Source organism: Physella acuta, unplaced genomic scaffold (genome assembly GCF_028476545.2).
Source record: "Physella acuta isolate Inbredline_101_S28 unplaced genomic scaffold, ASM2847654v3 ptg002078l, whole genome shotgun sequence".
Taxonomy (NCBI): domain Eukaryota; kingdom Metazoa; phylum Mollusca; class Gastropoda; family Physidae; genus Physella; species Physella acuta.
In genome coordinates, this window is record NW_026733580.1 from 111,951 (window position 1) to 133,280 (window position 21,330).

At 37.7% G+C, this 21,330-nt stretch overlaps 1 protein-coding gene and 1 long non-coding RNA gene across 2 annotated transcripts in view; both read right to left on the minus strand.

Annotated features, from left to right (window-relative positions):
* LOC131932051 (uncharacterized) overlaps positions 1–16,386 on the minus strand; it is a 44,618-nt gene extending 28,232 nt beyond the window's left edge. The window contains exons 1-10 of the mRNA XM_059288915.1: positions 16,346–16,386; positions 15,060–15,183; positions 9,417–9,532; positions 8,817–8,865; positions 7,501–7,563; positions 6,400–6,504; positions 5,160–5,264; positions 4,214–4,348; positions 3,118–3,228; positions 2,077–2,163 (exon numbers count right to left, since the gene is read on the minus strand). Coding sequence (XP_059144898.1) covers positions 2,077–2,163; positions 3,118–3,228; positions 4,214–4,348; positions 5,160–5,264; positions 6,400–6,504; positions 7,501–7,563; positions 8,817–8,865; positions 9,417–9,532; positions 15,060–15,090 — 802 coding nt within the window. The 5' untranslated portion in view covers positions 15,091–15,183; positions 16,346–16,386. The remainder of the gene's footprint in view (positions 1–2,076; positions 2,164–3,117; positions 3,229–4,213; positions 4,349–5,159; positions 5,265–6,399; positions 6,505–7,500; positions 7,564–8,816; positions 8,866–9,416; positions 9,533–15,059; positions 15,184–16,345) is intronic.
* Positions 16,387–19,551: 3,165 nt separating this feature from the next.
* Positions 19,552–21,260, minus strand: LOC131932048 (uncharacterized). Its single transcript, XR_009384455.1, has 2 exons — positions 19,820–21,260; positions 19,552–19,730 (listed from the first exon to the last, which is right to left on the minus strand). It is a non-coding gene; the product is annotated as an uncharacterized LOC131932048 (long non-coding RNA).
* Positions 21,261–21,330: the final 70 nt, after the last annotated feature.

Sequence of the window (21,330 nt, forward strand, 5' to 3'; positions counted from 1 at the left end):
AAGAGTGGGGTGGGCTTGGTGTTATTAGCTGAGTCTAAAAGAGTGGCGTGGGCTTGGTGTTATTAGCTGCGTCTAAAAGAGTGGGGTGGGCTTGGTGTTATTAGCTGCGTCTAAAAGAGTGGGGTGGGCTTGGTGTTATTAGCTGCGTCTAAAAGAGTGGGGTGGGCTTGGTGTTATTAGCTGCGTCTATGTGGGGTGGGCTTGGTGTTATTAGCTGCGTCTAAGTGGGGTGGGCTTGGTGTTATTAGCTGCGTCTAAGCGGGGTGGGCTTGGTGTTATTAGCTGCGTTTAGAAGAGTGGGGTGGGCTTGGTGTTATTAGCTGCGTCTAAAAGAGTGGGGTGGGCTTGGTGTTATTAGCTGCGTCTAAAAGAGTGGGGTGGGCTTGGTGTTATTAGCTGCGTCTAAAAGAGTGGGGTGGGCTTGGTGTTATTAGCTGAGTCTAAAAGAGTGGGGTGGGCTTGGTGTTATTAGCTGCGTCTAAAAGAGTGGGGTGGGCTTGGTGTTATTAGCTGCGTCTAAAAGAGTGGGGTGGGCTTGGTGTTATTAGCTGCGTAAGAGTGGGGTGGGCTTGGTGTTATTAGCTGCGTCTAAAAGAGTGGGGTGGGCTTGGTGTTATTAGCTGAGTCTAAAAGAGTGGGGTGGGCTTGTTGTTATTAGCTGCGTCTAAAAGAGTGGGGTGGGCTTGGTGTTATTAGCTGCGTCTATGTGGGGTGGGCTTGGTGTTATTAGCTGCGTCTAAGTGGGGTGGGCTTGGTGTTATTAGCTGCGTCTAAGTGGGGTGGGCTTGGTGTTATTAGCTGCGTCTAAGTGGGGTGGGCTTGGTGTTATTAGCTGCGTTTAGAAGAGTGGGGTGGGCTTGGTGTTATTAGCTGCGTCTAAAAGAGTGGGGTGGGCTTGGTGTTATTAGCTGCGTCTAAAAGAGTGGGATGGGCTTGGTTTTATTAGCTGCGTCTAAAAAAGTGGGGTGGGCTTGGTGTTATTAGCTGCATCTAACAGAGTGGGGTGGGCTTGGTGTTGTTAGCTGCGTCTAAAAGAGTGGGGTGGGCTTGGTGTTATTAGCTGCGTCTAAAAGAGTGGGGTGGGCTTGGTGTTATTAGCTGCGTCTATGTGGGGTGGGCTTGGTGTTATTAGCTGCGTCTAAGTGGGGTGGGCTTGGTGTTATTAGCTGCGTTTAGAAGAGTGGGGTGGGTTTGGTGTTATTAGCTGCGTCTAGAAGAGTGGGGTGGGTTTGGTGTTATTAGCTGCGTCTACGTGGGGTGGGCTTGGTGTTATTAGCTGCGTCTAAGTGGGGTGGGCTTGGTGTTATTAGCTGCGTCTAAGTGGGGTGGGCTTGGTGTTATTAGCTGCGTCTAAGTGGGGTGGGCTTGGTGTTATTAGCAGCGTCTAAGTGGGGTGGGCTTGGTGTTATTAGCTGCGTCTAGAAGAGTTGGATGGGCTTGGTGTTATTAGCTGCGTCTAAAAGAGTGGGGTGGGCTTGGTGTTATTAGCTGCGTCTAAAAGAGTGGGTTGGGCTTGGTGTTAAGAACGTTATTTAATTGAAACCACATTTTTTAAAAGTTTTTTTGTTGTTTTTTTTTAACTCGTAAATTTACATTTCATAACATTAAATGTGTGCATGTGCATGTGTGTGTGTGTGTAGTGAGGGGGAGGGATTTGACTGCGTGAGAGCGGTGTAATATGTATGAATGTATATGTAGAATAGCAACCAAATATCACACTTTCTAAACATACTCCATTCAAATATAATGGATTAGGTACGAATGTGTTTATGTGTAAAATAAAATAAAAATTATCAATATTTCTATATTGTCACTTTAAAATAGAATGTGGTTTGTATGTATGGATTAACATGTAAAATAATAAACAATTATAATCCTTTCTATACTATCACATTCAAGTAGTATGTAGGTATGTGTGTATGTATTTATATGTAAAATAGCTACAAATTAAATCACTTTCTACGTTGAAACATTCAAATAGAATGGAGTATGTATGTATGTATTTATATGTAAAGTAGAAAAATATTATCACACTCTTTATACTGTCACATTAAAATAGAATGAGGTAAAACCTACCGGCTGTCTTTTGGATTTTCTTGATTGGAATTCCAATGCGCCATTTGGGTCCAGAGACTATGGGAGGCACCTTGTAGGTCTGTGGGCCTGGTGATATCAAGGTGTCCTTCCATTTTTTTTGTAAACAAGACAAAAACCTAACACTTAACCGAGGCACTGGCTAAGTTAGAAATGATACTACATAGGATGGTTAAGTTAGGAATGATACAACATGGGCTGGCTACGTTAGAAATGATACAACATGGACTGGTTAAGTTAGAATTGATACCATGTGGGCTGGCTAAGTTAGAAATGATGCAACACAACATGGACTGGCTATGTTAGAAATGATGCAACACAACATGGACTGGTTAAGTAAGAAATTATACCATATGGGATGGCTAAGTTAGAAATGATACAATATGGACTGGCTAAGTTAGAAATGATACAACATGGACTGGCTAAGTTAGAAATGATACCATTTACCATATGGACTGGCTAAGTTAGCAATGATTCAACATGTGCTGGCTAAGTTAGAAATAATACAAAATGGACTGGCTAAGTTAGAAATGATACCATTTACCATATGGACTGGTTAAGTTAGAAATGATACAACACGGGCTGGCTAAGTTAGAAATGATACCACATGGCATGGCTAAGTTATAGATGATACCACATGGGATGGCTAAGTTAGAAATGATACCATATGGACTGGCTAAATTAGACATATTTAAACCACACACAAGGGACCGGCTAAGTTAAAGTCTGGACCATACATGGAGTGGTTAAGTTAGAGATAAAAACGCAGAAGTAGACTGGTTAAGTTTGAAAACTGAAACACTCAAATTGACTGGCTAAGTTAGAAGTCTAAACCACACACAGGGGCACACATGGACTGGCTAAATAAGAAATCTAAGCCATAACCAAGGTTGCGGCTAAATAAATCTAAACCACAAATAGGCTGGCTAAGTAATACATTTAAGCAGCATAAGGCACTGGTTAACTAAAAAAAACTTGACTCAACACAAAGCACTGGCAAAGTAAGAAATCTAAACCACATACCAGGTGCTTTTTTCTTGGCAGACAAGTCTTTAGGTTTAATCCCCATGGTTCTGGGTTTCTTCAACCAATCTTCACTTGGCGGGCAGTAGTCCGGCCCAGGATTAGTAGGATCTGAAATATTTCATCCACTAGCTGGCGTCCACATATTCACTGTTACTTTCAGGCATCTCTTCTGGAATCTCCACCCCTCCCCCTCCCCCACCCCCACCCCAGCACGACTACTGCTCCCCCCCCCCCCTCAACGAAATAGATTTTATATAGAAAATATATACTTTTACCAGTGTCAGCCCCTAACCTCGGAAAATTTAGTATGTCCCTTAAAAGTTTCAAGTGCTCCCTCCCCTGGAGAAAAATGTCTGAAAGAAACATTGCACATATTTCTTTTCATTACACCTTAAGAAGCCTTAAATCTTCATCTCGTAATTCAAAATTAATTTCTTTTTCCTAACACATATTAAACATCCCCTAAAAGTTTCAAGTGCTTCCCCCCCCCCCCCTGGAGAAAAAATGTCTGAAAGAAACATTGCACATATTTCTTTTCATTACACCTTAAGAAGCCTTAAATCTTCATCTCGTAATTCAAAATTAATTTGTTTTTCCTAACACATATTACACATCGTCAGTTAAGCATGACATTTGTATGCAATCTTTGTTTTCAATCAAAGGTAGCGAATTTACTGTATTGTTTATAACCAAGTGTATCAATGTCACCGGTGAAATAAACCTTATTGAGTTTAGTTGATAGGGTCCAAAGCCAAAGGTAAGGTAGGTCTTGTTTAATTAACACCGAGAAAGTGCTAGTTATTGATAATAGTGATTGTGAAAACATGACCACACCAACACATTGGAATGTAATCAGTTTAGCCCATTATGTTTTATAACCCAGCAAAGTGTGAAGATAAAAAAAACAGAGCTGGTTATTTTTTTTTAATAAGCATGCAGGTAACCATTTGTGACGATGTTGATGATTTTAACATCAACAATTTAAAATTAAGTAGTTAGTGTTATGGTCAGCCGCCTGATGCCGGGTACCCATTAGAGCTGAGAATGCTCAGACACGACATTGTGGGAGCTCTATCGCAATTTACCAACTCACCGGGAATGAAGACGAGTTTACTCATTAGACCGGTTATCCGGTTAGGGTTTGCCGGCCGCAGCATCGCCGTGAACTTTGGGCCGGTGCAGATGTCTCGGTTGAGGGCGTACCGCGCCGGCCCCGGGGAGGGGTCCTCTGAAAGTGCCAGAAATCCATGAGGAACGTAATTTATTATGATTTTTTTAAAATTCATTGTTTAATTTTTTTGAAAAACTATATTACGACAATTACCAGCACAGAACAAAAGGTATTCTGAATGATCGAGCTTTAAATTTAAAAATGTAGAAGAAAGTTGCTAAACGTTCTGCTTATTTCTAGCGGCACACAATTTATGTTGTGAAGAGCTATCTTTGCTTAATGAGAAGAGCTAGCATGACTTAATGAGATGAGCTAGCATGACTTAATGTAAAGAGCTAGTATGACTTAATGAGAAGAGCTAACATGATTTAATGAGAAGAGCTAGCATGACTTAATGAGATGAGCTAGCATGACTTAATGTAAAGAGCTAGTATGACTTAATGAGATAAGCTAGCATGACTTAATGAGATGAGCTAGCATGACTTAATGTAAAGAGCTAGTATGACTTAATGAGATGAGCTAGCATGACTTAATGAGATGAGCTAGCATGACTTAATGTAAAGAGCTAGTATGACTTAATGAGATAAGCTAACATGATTTAATGAGAAGCGCTGGTATGACTTAATGTAAAGAGCTAAAATGACTTAATGTAAAGTGCTAGTATGACGTAATTTGAAGAGCTAGTATGACTTAATGTAAAGAGCTAATATAACTTAATCTGAAGCTAATATCTAAGATTCGATATCACTTAAAGTAAATAGCTATCATGACTTAATCTGACGCTTATACCTAAGAATCGATATGACTTAATGCAAAGAGCTATCATGACTTAATCAGACTCTAACACCAAAGAGTGATCTGACTTAACTGATTTTGAGCGGCGGGTGTCTGGACTTGAGGGTGATCCGCTTACACTTGCCCCAGGCCAGGTCACCTGTTGTGTTGTACCTGTTAGGTCCTGGCACCCCCTTCTCTGGTTACAAATAGACTGGTTTTAGGAACTGATACAGTGTGTTTATAGGGCTCATGGTCGTTACAAGAATCCACCATACATATATTTCTATGAAGTGGCGTAGCGAGGTCGGGTATCACCCGGTGCGGCACTTAATGGTGTCACACCCCAGATGCGTAGCGACCCTTCCCGGGGACAAACTTTCAATTTTCGATTTGCACCCCCTGCCCGCCTCAAATTTTCTATTTGCAACCCCCCGCCCCCCCCCCCCCCCCCCTCAAATTTTCGATTTGTACCTCTTAAAACACTGTTTAACACTCGAATTACACTTAATTTAGTAGAATTATCATTTTTCTCTATATATTTTGCTATTTTTTGCCTTGGTGTCACCCCCCCCCCCCCGTAAATGGTGTCACCCTATGCGGTCCGCACCCCCCCCCTCGCTACGCCTCTGTTTCTATGGACAAATATATCACCCATGAAGTATCACCCATAGATGTAGTTCTATGGACAAATATGTCACCTATAAAGTAATTCTATGGACAAATATATCATCCCTAGACCAAGGTCTATGGATAACATACGACCCTATTTACGAAGAAATAAAGCGATCATTGAAGTATTTCTATGGACATAGGAGTATTTTTATAGACAAATATATATCGACCATAGAATTATTTATATGGACACTCATTACATATTTCAATGGAAACCCACATGTATCACCCATTATATTATTTCTAGTAATGTCCAAATTTAATATTTCAAACATTTAGTGGTTCATCACACAAGTGCAGACAATTCTATTACCCCCCCTCCCCACACACACACACTGGATTTTCGTCACTTCTTTTTACTACCTCATTTGAATTTTACATTATGTATTTCTTCACTTATGACTTTGATGAATTTTGGAAGGAGCTTAAACAAACATTATAACATTATGTGTTGATGAGTTTCCAATTATAAAGTGCTTGACAAGATTTATTCACATTGATTGTTATAATCTTAGCATTTAATTTTTTTTTTCAAAGTGCACTACAACTGAGTTACACTCGTTTTTAGCTGTATTTAACTCCCAACCACAACACCTAGACCAAAAACCCAGTCCTTATAAACACATAGACAGTAGTATTGGAACAAACTCTTGTCTTACTTTTTTTCGGCTCCGGTGGCTTTTCACCCAAAGAAAACACGGGAAATTTCTTAAGCACAACGGCATAGTCTCCGTGATAGTCAGCAGGTCCGGGTGTTGGCATATCTAGATACAAGGGAATTATAAGGGAATTATAAGCATATCTAGATACAAGGGAATTATAAGCATATCTAGATACAAGGGAATTATAAGGGAATTATAAGCATATCTAGATACAAGGGAATTATAAGCATATCTAGATACAAGGAAATTATAAGCATATCTAGATACAAGGGAATTATAAGGGAATTATAAGGGAATTATAAGCATATCTAGATACAAGGGAATTATAAGCATATCTAGATACAAGGGAATTATAAGCATATATAGATACAAGGAAATTATAAGCATATCTAGATACAAGGGAATTATAAGCATATCTATATATGCGGGAATTATAAGCATATCTAGATACAAGGGAATTATAAGCATATCTAGATACAATGGAATTATAAGCATATCTATATATGCGGGAATTATAAGCATATCTAGATACAAGGGAATTATAAGCATATCTAGATACAAGGAAATTATAAGCATATCTAGATACAAGGGAATTATAAGCATATCTAGATACAAGGGAATTATAAGCATATCTAGATACAAGGGAATTGTAAGCATATCTAGATACAAGGAAATTATAAGCATATCTAGATACAAGGAAATTATAAGCAGATCTAGATACAAGGGAATTATAAGCATATTTAGATACAAGGGAATTGTTAGCATATCTAGACACAAGGGAATTAGAAGCATATCTAGATACAAGGGAATTATAAGCATATCTAGATACAAGGGAATTAAAATATACTCTCTCCTGTAAGTGTTCACTGATTGGAATATTATAACTCGATATTTTTCGAACGTTGAACAAGCTTTCGAGTTAGTATTTAGACAAACCCCGTTTTCTATTTCTTCTTTGTGCTCATCTGCGGGGGTTCCAACTCATGACTTGTCAGTTTATCGGCTTTGAGCTATACCGATTCGACGTGACCATTGAACTATGTTTTGACCATGCTCATCACCGTAATTAGCCTAATTAACATGATCGTTTGTATTTACCCAGTATGGTCAGTGGCTTGCCGTCGACGGGTACCACGTACGCCCCCATGCCGTCTCTATGTTCTGTGGAGACAGGGTTTCATTAGGGGCGTGGTAGGGTTTAAGTGTGGGTGTGGCAGGGTTTCATTAGGGGTGTGGTAGGGTTGAAGTGTGGGTGTGGCACAGTTTAAGTGTTGGTGTGGCAAGGTTTAAGTGTGGGTGTGTTAGGGTTTAAGTGTGGGTGTGTTAGGGTTTAAGTGTGGGTGTGGCAGGGTTTAAGTGTGGGTGTGGCAGGGTTTAAGTGTGGGTGTGGCAGGGTTTAAGTGTGGGTGTGGCACAGTTTAAGTGTTAGTGTGGCAAGGTTTAAGTGTGGGTGTGGCAGGGTTTCATTAGGGGTGTGGTAGGGTTTAAGTGTTGGTGTGGCAAGGTTTAAGTGTGGCTGTGTTAGGGTTTAAGTGTGGGTGTGTTAGGGTTTAAGTGTGGGTGTGGCAGGGTTTAAGTGTGGGTGTGGCAGGGTTTAAGTGTGGGTGTGGCAGGGTTTAAGTGTGGGTGTGGCACAGTTTAAGTGTTAGTGTGGCAAGGTTTAAGTGTGGGTGTGGCAGGGTTTCATTAGGGGTGTGGTAGGGTTTAAGTGTTGGTGTGGCAAGGTTTAAGTGTGGCTGTGTTAGGGTTTAAGTGTGGGTGTGTTAGGGTTTAAGTGTGGGTGTGTTAGGGTTAAAGTGTGGGTGTGTTAGGGTTTAAGTGTGGGTGTGGCAGGGTTTAAGTGTGGGTGTGCAGGGTTTAATTGTGGGTGTGGCAGGGTTTAAGTGTGGGTGTGGCAAGGTTTAAGTGTGGGTATGGAACAGTTTAAGTGTGGGTGTGGCAGGGTAAAAGTGTGGGTGTCACACTGTGAAAAGAAGAGTTTAATATTGGGTGTAAAGGGGTAAAATTGCGTTTAAAAAATGAAAAATGAAAAAGTTCAAAGAACTTTATAAACCTTTTAACGTTATAAAATTGAGCGTAGATTATACTAAATGAAGACGTTATTTTCTTTCGTTTTAAGAAATGTTAGAAAATTTCAGACCAAAAAAGATTATTTACAATTTTCTTATAGGGTTATGGTTATTCTATTGTGTCTGCTGTTGCTATAGATCTATATAGTATCCTTATCTCACGTTTGAAAAAGCATTATTTTCTTTTATATTTTACTAAAAATATTTGACAGAACTACGTAAAAAGGGACGCTACTAACACATTAAGCAAATAATTGAATTCTTGCGTCTCTACATTGGGCACATAGGCTACAGGTTTGTATTCGAGATATTAAAAAACGATACAGAGTAAAAATCTTTACATACTCGGTATTGGTGGACCGAAGAACGACTTCATTTTCTTAGCTTCAACTATCTAGAAAAAATAGAAAACACATAATTAGCAGCAGGAGAAGATATAATAATCACCAATATTTTTAAGTAATCGAAAATATCGATAACTGACTCAAATCTGTTGGCTGTTCGTGAGCTTCGCCTAGACAGAAACAGATGAAATCTACTTCACCTGGTCTGTTAATCATAAGAATATAACAAGAATTACACGTAAAGAATACCAAAGTCCCAAACCATATGGTATACGCTGACACAGTGATATTATTTCCCGTAGCAAAAAAATCATACGTCTACCGAAATCACTGACAAGGTGAAATTGAATGCAGAGGCGTAGCGACCCTTCCCGGCGCCCGGGGACAAACTTTCCATTTGTACCCCTCCCCCCACCCTCAAACTTTCAATTTGCAACCCCCCCCCCCCCACTTCAAACTTCAGTTTGATTTTCCAACCCATTTTGGCGCCCCATAAGGTCGGCGCCCAGGGAAATATGTGCCGCCCCCCCCCCCTCGCTACGCCTCTGATAGACTGACAATGTTAATAAATTCCTCATGAAAATGTTCTAGAGCTACTCACCAGGGGAGTGGCGGTTGAGCAGCCAATCGTCTCATCGGAAATGTCCTCTTCCAGCTTCACCCTCCCCAGGGCCGCCCTTTCCTCTTCACTGATCAGCCCATAGTCTGATATAGGGGCTAAAATAATGGGAGGAGAGGGGAAAAAAATGTGATGATATAGGGGCTAAAATCATGGGAGGAGAGGGGGAAAATGTGATGATAGTGGGGCTAAAATCATGGGAGGAGAGGGGAAAAAATGTGATGATATAGGGACTAAAATCATGGGAGGAGAGGGGGAAAAATGTGATGATATAGGGGCTTAAATCATGGGAGGAGAGGAAAAAAACGTGATGATATAGGGGCTAAAATCATGGGAGGTGAGGGGAAAAAGTGATGATATAGGGGCTAAAATCATAGCAGGTGAGGAAAAAACGTGATGATATACGGGCTAAAATCATGGGGGTGAGGGGAAAAAAACGTGATGATATAGGGGCTAAAATCATGGGAGGTGAGGGGAAAAAAACGTGATGATATAGGGGCTAAAATCATAGCAGGTGAGGAAAAAACGTGATGATATAGGGGCAAAAATCATGGGAGGAGAGGGAAAAAACGTGATGATATAGGGGCTAAAATCATGGGAGGTGAGGGGAAAACGTGGATATAGGGGCTAAAATAATGGGAGGAGAGGGAAAAAAACGTGATGATATAGGGGCTAAAATCATGGGGGTGAGGGGAAAAAAACGTGATGATATAGGAGCTAAAATCATGGGAGGTGAGGGGAAAACGTGATGATATAGGGGCTAAAATCATGGGAGGAGAGGGAAAAAACGTGATGATATGGGGGCTAAAATCATGGGAGGTGAGGGAAAAACGTGGATATAGGGGCTAAAATCATGGGAGGAGAGGGAAAAAACGTGGATATAGGGGCTAAAATCATGGGAGGTGAGGGAAAAACGTGATGATATAGGGGCTAAAATCATGGTGAGAGAGAGAAAAAACGTGATGATATAGGGGCTAAAATCATGGTGAGAGAGAGAAAAAACGTGATGATATAGGGGCTAAAATCATGGTGAGAGAGAGAAAAAACGTGATGATATAGGGGCTAAAATCATGGTGAGAGAGAGAAAAAACGTGATGATATAGGGGCTAAAATAATAGGAGGTGAGGGAAAAACGTGGATATAGGGGCTAAAATCATGGGAGGTGAGGGGAAAACGGGATGATATAGGGGCTAAAATCATGGGAGGAGAGGGAAAAACGTGGATATAGGGGCTAAAATCATGGGAGGTGAGGGGAAAACGTGATGATATAGGGGCTAAAATAATGGGAGGTGAGGGAAAAACGTGATGATATAGGGGCTAAAATAATGGGAGGTGAGGGAAAAACGTGATGATATAGGGGCTAAAATAATGGGAGGTGAGGGAAAAACGTGATGATATAGGGGCTAAAATCATGGGAGGAGAGGGAAAAAACGTGATGATATGGGGGCTAAAATCATGGGAGGTGAGGGAAAAACGTGGATATAGGGGCTAAAATCATGGGAGGAGAGGGAAAAACGTGGATATAGGGGCTAAAATCATGGGAGGTGAGGGAAAAACGTGGATATAGGGGCTAAAATCATGGGAGGTGAGGGGAAAACGTGATGATATAGGGGCTAAAATAATGGGAGGTGAGGGAAAAACGTGATGATATAGGGGCTAAAATCATGGTGAGAGAGAGAAAAAACGTGATGATATAGGGGCTAAAATCATGGTGAGAGAGAGAAAAAACGTGATGATATAGGGGCTAAAATCATGGTGAGAGAGAGAAAAAACGTGATGATATAGGGGCTAAAATCATGGTGAGAGAGAGAAAAAACGTGATGATATAGGGGCTAAAATAATAGGAGGTGAGGGAAAAACGTGGATATAGGGGCTAAAATCATGGGAGGTGAGGGGAAAACGGGATGATATAGGGGCTAAAATCATGGGAGGAGAGGGAAAAACGTGGATATAGGGGCTAAAATCATGGGAGGTGAGGGGAAAACGTGATGATATAGGGGCTAAAATAATGGGAGGTGAGGGAAAAACGTGATGATATAGGGGCTAAAATAATGGGAGGTGAGGGAAAAACGTGATGATATAGGGGCTAAAATAATGGGAGGTGAGGGAAAAACGTGATGATATAGGGGCTAAAATCATGGGGAGAGAGAGAAAAAACGTGATGATATAGGGGCTAAAATCATGGGGAGAGAGAGAAAAAACGTGATGATATAGGGGCTAAAATCATGGGGAGAGAGAGAAAAAACGTGATGATATAGGGGCTAAAATCATGGTGAGAGAGAGAAAAAACGTGATGATATAGGGGCTAAAATCATGGGAGGTGAGGGGAAAACGTGATGATATAGGGGCTAAAATAATGGGAGGTGAGGGAAAAACGTGATGATATAGGGGCTAAAATCATGGTGAGAGAGAGAAAAAACGTGATGATATAGGGGCTAAAATCATGGTGAGAGAGAGAAATAAACCGGGAGTGATCTCCCCTAAACTTTCTCGAATATTCTTATATAAAATAACAGGGGATGGGAACTCGGGCTATAGACTTCTAGACATGATTTTTAATCCATTTTAAATACTTAAAGTTTTAAAAATAGAATAAAATCTCGTAGACAAATTAATTGCACACCAAGTGAACGCGAATAAAAAAGCGCATAATAGTGCGCAATATTATTAGTACTTTAAAAATTTACATTAGTTTTTTGAGAAATCGGAAGTAGCCTAAATTACTACTTCCGGTCAATGGAAATTACTCAAAATTTAACAGAAGGTAGAGAATTAGATCTTTTACTTACATGTGAAATTTAATTTATCTATCTGAAATAGTACTCAAGTTATAGGCTTTTGAAAAATTCAAAGTAGAAAAAGTACCACTTCCGGTTGTCGGAAATCGCTCAAAAGTTGATACGGATCTACGATTTTGATAAAATACTTATATATGAAATTTCATCAACCTAGCTGTAACGGTACTCAAGTTATCGTGTTTACACACGGACACACACACACACAGACACACACACACACAGACACACAGACATACGGACAAGATTGCAAAATTATGTTTTTCCGTATCAGTGAGATGCAAAACGTCGAGATTTGCAAAAATCTCGATTTTTTTTTTTTTTGCACGATTACAAGACTTTCTCTATACTTCGTATATACGAGAAAGTAAAAACGTGATGATATAGGGGCTAAAATCATGGTGAGAGAGAGAAAAAACGTGATGATATAGGGGCTAAAATCATGGTGAGAGAGAGAAAAAACGTGATGATATAGGGGCTAAAATCATGGTGAGAGAGAGAAAAAACGTGATGATATAGGGGCTAAAATCATGGTGAGAGAGAGAAAAAACGTGATGATATAGGGGCTAAAATCATGGTGAGAGAGAGAAATAAACCGGGAGTGATCTCCCCTAAACTTTCTCGAATATTCTTATATAAAATAACAGGGGATGGGAACTCGGGCTATAGACATGATTTTTAATCCATTTTAAATACTTAAAGTTTTAAAAATATAATAAAATCTCGTAGACAAATTAATTGCACACCAAGTGAACGCGAAATAAAAAAGCGCATAATAGTGCGCAATATTATTATTACTTTTAAAATTTACATTAGTTTTTTGAGAAATCGGAAGTAGCGTAAAGTACTACTTCCAGTCAACGGAAATGACTCAAAATTTAATAGAAGGTAGAGAATTAGATCTTTTACTTACGTATGAAATTTAATTTATCTATCTGAAATAGTACTCAAGTTATAGGCTTTTGAAAAATTCAAAGTAGAAAAAGTACCACTTCCGGTTGTCGGAAATCGCTCAAAAGTTGATACGGATCTACGATTTTGATAAAATACTTATATATGAAATTTCATCAACCTAGCTGTAACGGTACTCAAGTTATCGTGTTTACACACGGACACACACACACACACACACACACACACAGACACACAGACATACGGACAAGATTGCAAAATTATGTTTTTCCGTATCAGTGAGATGCAAAACGTCGAGATTTGCAAAAATCTCGATTTTTTTTTTTTGCACGATTACAAGACTTTCTCTATACTTCGTATATACGAGAAAGTAAAAACGTGATGATATAGGGGCTAAAATAATGGGAGGTGAGGGAAAAACGTGGATATAGGGGCTAAAATCATGGGAGGTGAGGGGAAAACGGGATGATATAGGGGCTAAAATCATGGGAGGAGAGGGAAAAACGTGGATATAGGGGCTAAAATCATGGGAGGTGAGGGGAAAACGTGATGATATAGGGGCTAAAATAATGGGAGGTGAGGGAAAAACGTGATGATATAGGGGCTAAAATAATGGGAGGTGAGGGAAAAACGTGATGATATAGGGGCTAAAATAATGGGGAGAGAGAGAAAAAACGTTATTTATATAGGGGCTAAAATCATGGTGAGAGAGAGAAAAAACGTGATGATATAGGGGCTAAAATCATGGTGAGAGAGAGAAAAAACGTGGATATAGGGGCTAAAATCATGGGAGGTGAGGGGAAAACGTGATGATATAGGGGCTAAAATCATGGGGAGAGAGAGAAAAAACGTGATGATATAAGGGCTAAAATCATGGTGAGAGAGAGAAAAAACGTGATGATATAGGGGCTAAAATCATGGTGAGAGAGAGAAAAAAAACTTTATTATTTGTTGGTTGTTTTCGTAGACAGATTCGGGCAGTGTTTCTCGCAGAATTTTCTTCCAATTAAAAAAAAATTTTTGGCGCGGAGGGGGGAGGGGGGGGGGGAGATTACATACACTGAAGTTAGAACTCGAACCTAGATATTTGTTCGAATCCGGTAACTGTTCATTGATATGTATTAGTTCTTTTTTTTTTAACTAGCGAAGCTGTTTATATGTATAACATCGCTCAAGAAAAACGTATTTCATCTATCTAGTTCAGCGAATTAACATGTGCTTAAAAATTTAGAACCAGATCAGCAACAGATAAAAAATCTGGCCATGGATAAAAAAGTAAATCAGCTGTTAGGCTCGCGGGAGAAAATGATGCTACACAGATCAAACACCTTCCACAACAGTAGCGCCATAAGCGACGCTGGTGAGCAAATGGATCGATTACTTTGTACGTTAGGTTACGTGTGAATCATAATATCCAGGTTAAAGTTAGATCAAATTTTTTTATCAACACATGTTTGTTTTTTTGTTTTTAAAGATGCCCAATTCTTTCATTAATATTAATGTTTTTCATGCTAAAGAGTGCGGGTTAAAGGGTTCGTGATAAAGGGTTCGAGTCAAAACGGTTCGCGTCAAGTTGTACGAGTCAAAGAATTCGTTTATTTATATTTTACGTTTTTATTCCTCGCTGTCTTTGAACTAAACTTTACTGTAAAAGATTACGACTTTAAAAAATCTTTCGAAGGAAACGCTAGGGAAAAAAGAAAGAAATAAAGCAGTGGTAAAAATAGTAGACAAAGCTCTGGAAAGCACATTAGCAACAAAAGTAGTAAATAGGTGATAAAACCAGAAGTCGAAAACTAACGTTAGGAGGAATCTAGCAGGATAAGAAGTCCGTAATTTATAAAACGTATAAAATATTTTGTTTTGAACTGCAGTATTAATAATTTGAATAAGATTATTAAATAATTCATAAACTTACGGGTCGATACCCCTAAATCATCAGCAGACATTTTCAAAAGTGTTGTGTTAAGTAGGTGGATGCTAGAGTTCTAGATCTTCAGGACACGACTGTTGTTGGCAGTGAGACACATCTGCTATCCTTCCTGAAACACAGGACAAATTATTTTTTTCAACGTAAGAATGTAGATTTATATGGTTCTTATTCTACAAAATTTTTAATATTTCAAAACAAGGTGTATAATTTTTCGAAATTTTGCCTTCATAGAAAAGCAAGCAGGACATTGTCATACTGAATTTGTAGTTGCTATATTAGTGTTAGGATTATCGTTGAGGTAGGTTAGAGCAGAGATTAGTGTCAGAGATAGGGTGAGTATTGAGATTAGCGTTACGGACAGGGATTATTAAAATACTAACAAAAAAATATTTTAAATGGTCGTTTTAGTGATACAAACACAATGTTGAATTTTATTTTTAAAAAAAAAGAAAACTTTGACTGCAGTGAATCAAACAAATTGACTCCATATTAAACACATGTAAAAGACAACATTTAGGCAAGTGACGCGCAGGATAAAATAGTGTCGTACGCGAATTATGTGCTCTCAGTATTGATATTAGGCTCATGGCGAGAATGATAGGCAAGGTTAGAATAGGGGTCAGAGCTGAATCAATGCTAGGATATCTATACAAGAGTATCGTTGCTTCATTGTGATCTGACAGTCTTTTTACAAATATTATTATCGGGAGTGTGTTTACATTGCTCTACATGTAGATCACTTTTTAATCTATATCTTTCTACATATTTACCCTATACTATAGATGTTTGTGTCAAATCAAGTCTTACTTTAGATCAGGGGTCTCCAAACTACGGCCCGCGGGCCGGATGCGGCCCTCGAAGTCCTCTCATCCGGCCCGCGGAGATCTTTTTGTCCAAGGAAAAATCGTTTGTTGGTGATGGTTGAGGAACTTTGCCCAGAAAAATCAAAGACATGCCTGGAAGAAACTGGCCCCCGTACTGAAATTAGATAGTTAAAGCGGCCCTCGGACTGAAAAGTTTGGTGACCCCTGCTCTAGATAATTGTACAACGTCACTCAACTTTAAAGCCACCTCCTACTCTAGATCTACATATGTGTACTAAGTCACGTCTTAATCTAGATCTAGAATCCAGATCTTTGTACTAGATCTAGATCTACAATCTAAGTAAAACTAGTTCTACAAAATTAGACCCTTAAAAATGAATTTAATATTTTTTTTAAATAACAAATTTACACATTGACACCCGGAGCTCTAAATAACAAAAAAGTTACTTTTGTAGTTTTTTTTGGCTAAAAACTATACCAAGCCTTAGATCTATATCTTCTAAAAAGAGGCTAGATCTGAATGTTTACATTATTGGCTCCTGTGTAAAACATTGCTGTTTCCTTCCTGTTCAGTTTAACACGAAAACACACGAGTACTGAACGTGAGTTTTAGAAACTAGAAAAACGCGAAAATTTTACTTTTAAAAATACTTTATAAAATTATGTCCTTTTAAACAAATGTTTCAGTGAAGTGAACATCTTCTTCGTTCTTAATTCTAGATCTAGTGTTGGATTGTGAGTTAATACAATGCAATCTAGTATTACGGGTCATCTAGATCGTTGACTTCGGTTTGAGCATACTTTTCTTTTTGGTTTGCTTCCGTGTATAGCCTTTGTCCAACCAAGAACAAACTACAAGGCAGCAATTGTTTGATAAAGGAGTTGTCTCTCCTAAAGCGACCCGACTTCTGAATCTAGAGGCAAATAGGTTACCAGTTTCTATAACTGTGAAGTTATTTATCGAATTATTGATGGACAGGTAAAATGGCTTTCATTTGGTTTCCTCCACATTGTAAAATGAAGCAGTTGCGTAGGAAGATTTTTTAAACATCAAATTTTCTTATATATGTCATCCAAATAAACAAAACCTTCTGTCAATTTTGATCGTTTTTTATTTTCCTCTCAACAAATATATATATATATATATATATATATATATATATATATATATATATATATATATATATATATATATATATATATATATATATATATATATATATATATATATATATAAAATGCCGATACGTGCACGGATTAAACATTTTTCCGACCGTAACTCAAATCCTAACCCTCGTGCCAGCACTAACCAGCCCGCCAAAACAAAAACCGCCTACCTGCTATTTCTCTCAGGGGGTCATGTTTAGAGCTTAGGTAGAGCAATCACTGCATGTAGCATGTGACCTAGTGTATGACAACATTGATCCTAGCGAAGGAAAACAAGCACAGACCAAGTGCTGCATGTTGCATTTATTTTCAATTAGAGATACTCAAGAGAAAAGTCGCGCACGCATATATTTTACATATACATATATATATATATATATATATATATATATATATATATATATATATATATATATATATATATATATATATATATATATATATATATATATATATATATATAATTATATAATTAAATAATTATATAATTATATATATATATATATATATATATATATATATATATATATATATATATATATATATATATATATATATATATATATATATATATATATATATATATATATATATATATATATATATATATATATATATATATATATATATATATATATATATATATATATATATATAATTATATATATATATATATATATATATATATATATATATATATAATTATATATTTATATATCTATATATATAATTCTCTTCTGGGAGCCGTTAGAAAACAAGCTGCAAGCGCTCCTTTGCAGTCCCCTCTCTTCCTCTCTATCACTATCACTACCACCCCCACCCCACCCCCACATGATCTGGTGAGCTGTGGTTCACTCTAAATGTTTACAAATCGTAGTCGGGTTTAGTGACGGCTATTAGGGGCAGATAATTTAGTTTGAAACGATTTTAAACTTACAGGAGGTAACTAAGAGGAGGCTGCTTTCACGGGGGGGGGGGGGGGGGGGGTGTAGGGTAGGGGTTGGGGTTGGGGGAAAGGGGTGGGGGGGTTAGTGTTTTAAAGCAAATATTTTCAGTGGCAGCATTGGTACTGTCGAATTCACAAATTATGAATGACTGAAAAGTAGAAAATAAAACAACTAAATAGCGGCGTATGATACGCCGCGGGTCGGCTCGTATATATTATTATACTTAAAAACCTTCAAATTTTTAAATTTTATATCAGACTCTCATAAAGCAGCATATTCTAAGTACTTTTCGCCTATTTGTGTTTTCTTGAAAAACAAGCAGTTACATACTTACCAATCATCTCTGTAGCCCAATTCCAAAGGAAGTATCGTCCCAAACCATTACTGTTATACTCGAACATACATGAAAAATTAGGGGAGCCAACTCGCGCTTTATTGTATTACAGGCCCTTGAATGTATACCTTACCAACAACTGGGCTATCTATCTGTCGAGACTGCTTATAAAAAAAACCGGTTAATTAAAAGTAGTTTTCTTAAGACGGCGCTGAAGTGTCTGGTGTTTGAGAACATCATATGTTAATTTAAGGGTCGTCTGCTAATTTAAAAAAAAAATCCCAGCTCTCTTGCTTTGGTGTGCAGAAAGTTCGTTGTACAACTTGACCAAGTTATCTCCCCTCTTGACGGATGAATGTCACGGTGTCTGCTGGCATCACTTCGTTTCGTTTCTTTTTTAAACACGATAACAGATTTCACTTTTCAATTGCTTGTAATTAAGATCCCCGCATAGTTTTGAAGAATCTTGAGAAAATTTCTTACACGGCGAAATTTTTTTAGAAAAAAAAAATTGAAGCGCGTCAGTGGTAACATTAAAAAAAAAATAATGACCCTTGTTTAGCTATAGTGCTTGTGTTTGAGGCAGAGTTTCTCTCAGTCATGTTTTTGATGAGATGGAGACTCTACACCCCCCCCCCCCCCCGAAAAAGAATTTATATAAAAATATATACTTTTACCATTGTCCGCCCCCTCCACCACATCCGGAAAATGAAGTCCGCCCCCCCCCCCCCCCCCCACCCGAGAAAGTAGTATGAAAGAAACTTAACTCATGAAGACATTCAAAGCTGAGTTTCTTCCAGGTATCTATATAATTTATATAGAAAATATATACTTTTAACAGTGTCCGCCGCCCCCCCCCAAGAAAGTCTACCGCCCCCCCCCCCCCCCCCGAAAATTTCAAGTGCCCCCCCCCCCCCCCGGAGAAAAAGTCTGGAAGAAACACTGATTCAAAGCAATATGAATACTAGAATTTTATAAAATGGCGTAGTGGTAGAGCGCTGGACTACTTACCCGAAAGTCTCGAGTTCGGGTCCCTGGTTAGAGTCGTAGCATGTCCCTATGCAGGTTAAAACGGCTTGGCATACTGCTGACCACTCTTTTTTACCTGTCCAACGAGTCACCAGGTTTTGAAAGGGATCTTTATTTACTTGAGATTTAAATGAATCATACCTTTCTTAATCGACCAAACAAACAAAAAAAATATAACTTTTATCATGTCTGTTTATTTATAAATGCATGTGTCACAAACTTGAGAAAAACCTGAGAACATTTTATTCAATACTCTTTTGACTAGCTCAAACACTGACAACAGATTCTATTTTTACAGGCTTTTTTCTGCATATATGTAAACAACATACATTTCATTCAATACTCCTTTGACTACCTAAAATACTGGCAAAATATTCTATTTTTACATGCTTTTTTCTGCATATATGTAACTAACACACATTTCATTCAATATTTTTTGACTACCTAAACTACTGGCAAAAATATTCTATTTTTACAGCCTCAGTGTTCCACCTTTGGCAAGATGCCATGACAATGTTTTGTAAAACAGGGAAAGTTAATTGATATTTTTTTTCCTCTTTCAACCACTGTTGGTTGCCTATTATAAATTAAGAGCTTTCAAAAATTCTTAAATTTTTTTTCTTGTTTTTAAATTTAGCAAGTACAATGACAGAACATAGATAAGGCAAACAACAGACATAAAAAAAAAAAACTTGCAGCCAGAGTTTAGTTAAATTCTGAGGACAATTTTAGAAAAAAAAAGGGCTTGGTTTCTCTTCAAGGGAATTAACTTAAGGAGAAGTAACTCTGCCTAAAAAAATATTTCAAAGGAGAAAAAAAACAAGCGATGTAAAACCGAACAGTTTTGGTTGTTTTGAAAACCTGATCTTAAGTTTTATCACATGTCTTTACTAAATCATAAACATGTAGGCAGAGACTTTACAGGCTGCTAACGAATCAATTACATCATGAGCATGTAAGGGGCATCATGAAAGCTTCAAGGGCACTTTTAATGTTTATATAATGATGTCAGCACCTATATTAACACAGGCATAAAACAAAATATAAAGAATAAAATGTAACAGCCTAAAATGAAGAAAAAAGAAAAATAGTTAGAGCAAAAGAAAATGAAACTAGCTCTCCACCAAATAATATTGCATATGATTTTTTTTTGTACATCATTAAAATAAATAATTTTAAATTGTAATCACATTAAATTAGACCCACTGCTAGATTTTATTTAAACAAAATCTATAAGACCAAGTAGTTCAAAATGTTCTAAGAATGTATTCAGATTCTATCTTTTACTCTAGTATAATCAACACTCTGAATATTAAGAATGTTAAAAAATGTACATAAAGTTCAATAAGGCGCTTTTCTAAAACACATCAACAAGTGGAATTACTTGTGTGGACAATTGTATTCATTTTTCTGATAACTTTTTTTATAATTCACACAATTGCTCATAAATCAAGAAATTGACGTATTTTACCCAAGTTTTTAACGTTTTCACAAATGGTTGTTTTTTTATATTATGACAAACTATTACATATCTTTAAGAGATAACAGAAAATTATAATTGACATAAAGAAATGAAAATGATAAATGCCAGAATATTTTCTCAAGCCACCAGAAGTAATTCCTTCAGTGCTGAGAGAAACCCTGATCATAAATAACAAGTAACAAGAGTAGCAATTGTAAAAAAAATACGTTAAATGTAAAATCACCATTAAGCTTTAAAATATAAAAGAATACTTAGCAAGATTGTACAAAAACGGTCAGTAAAAACTCAACACTTGGTTCGAGAACACTAGGTCAGACACCAGTTGGTTTTGGAAAACTAGGTCAGAACTAAGTTGGTTCTAGAAAACTAGGGCAGACACCAGTTACTTCTAGAAAACTAGGTCAGACACCAGTTGGTTTTGGAAAACTAGGTCAGAACTAAGTTGGTTCTAGATAACTAGGTCAAACACCAG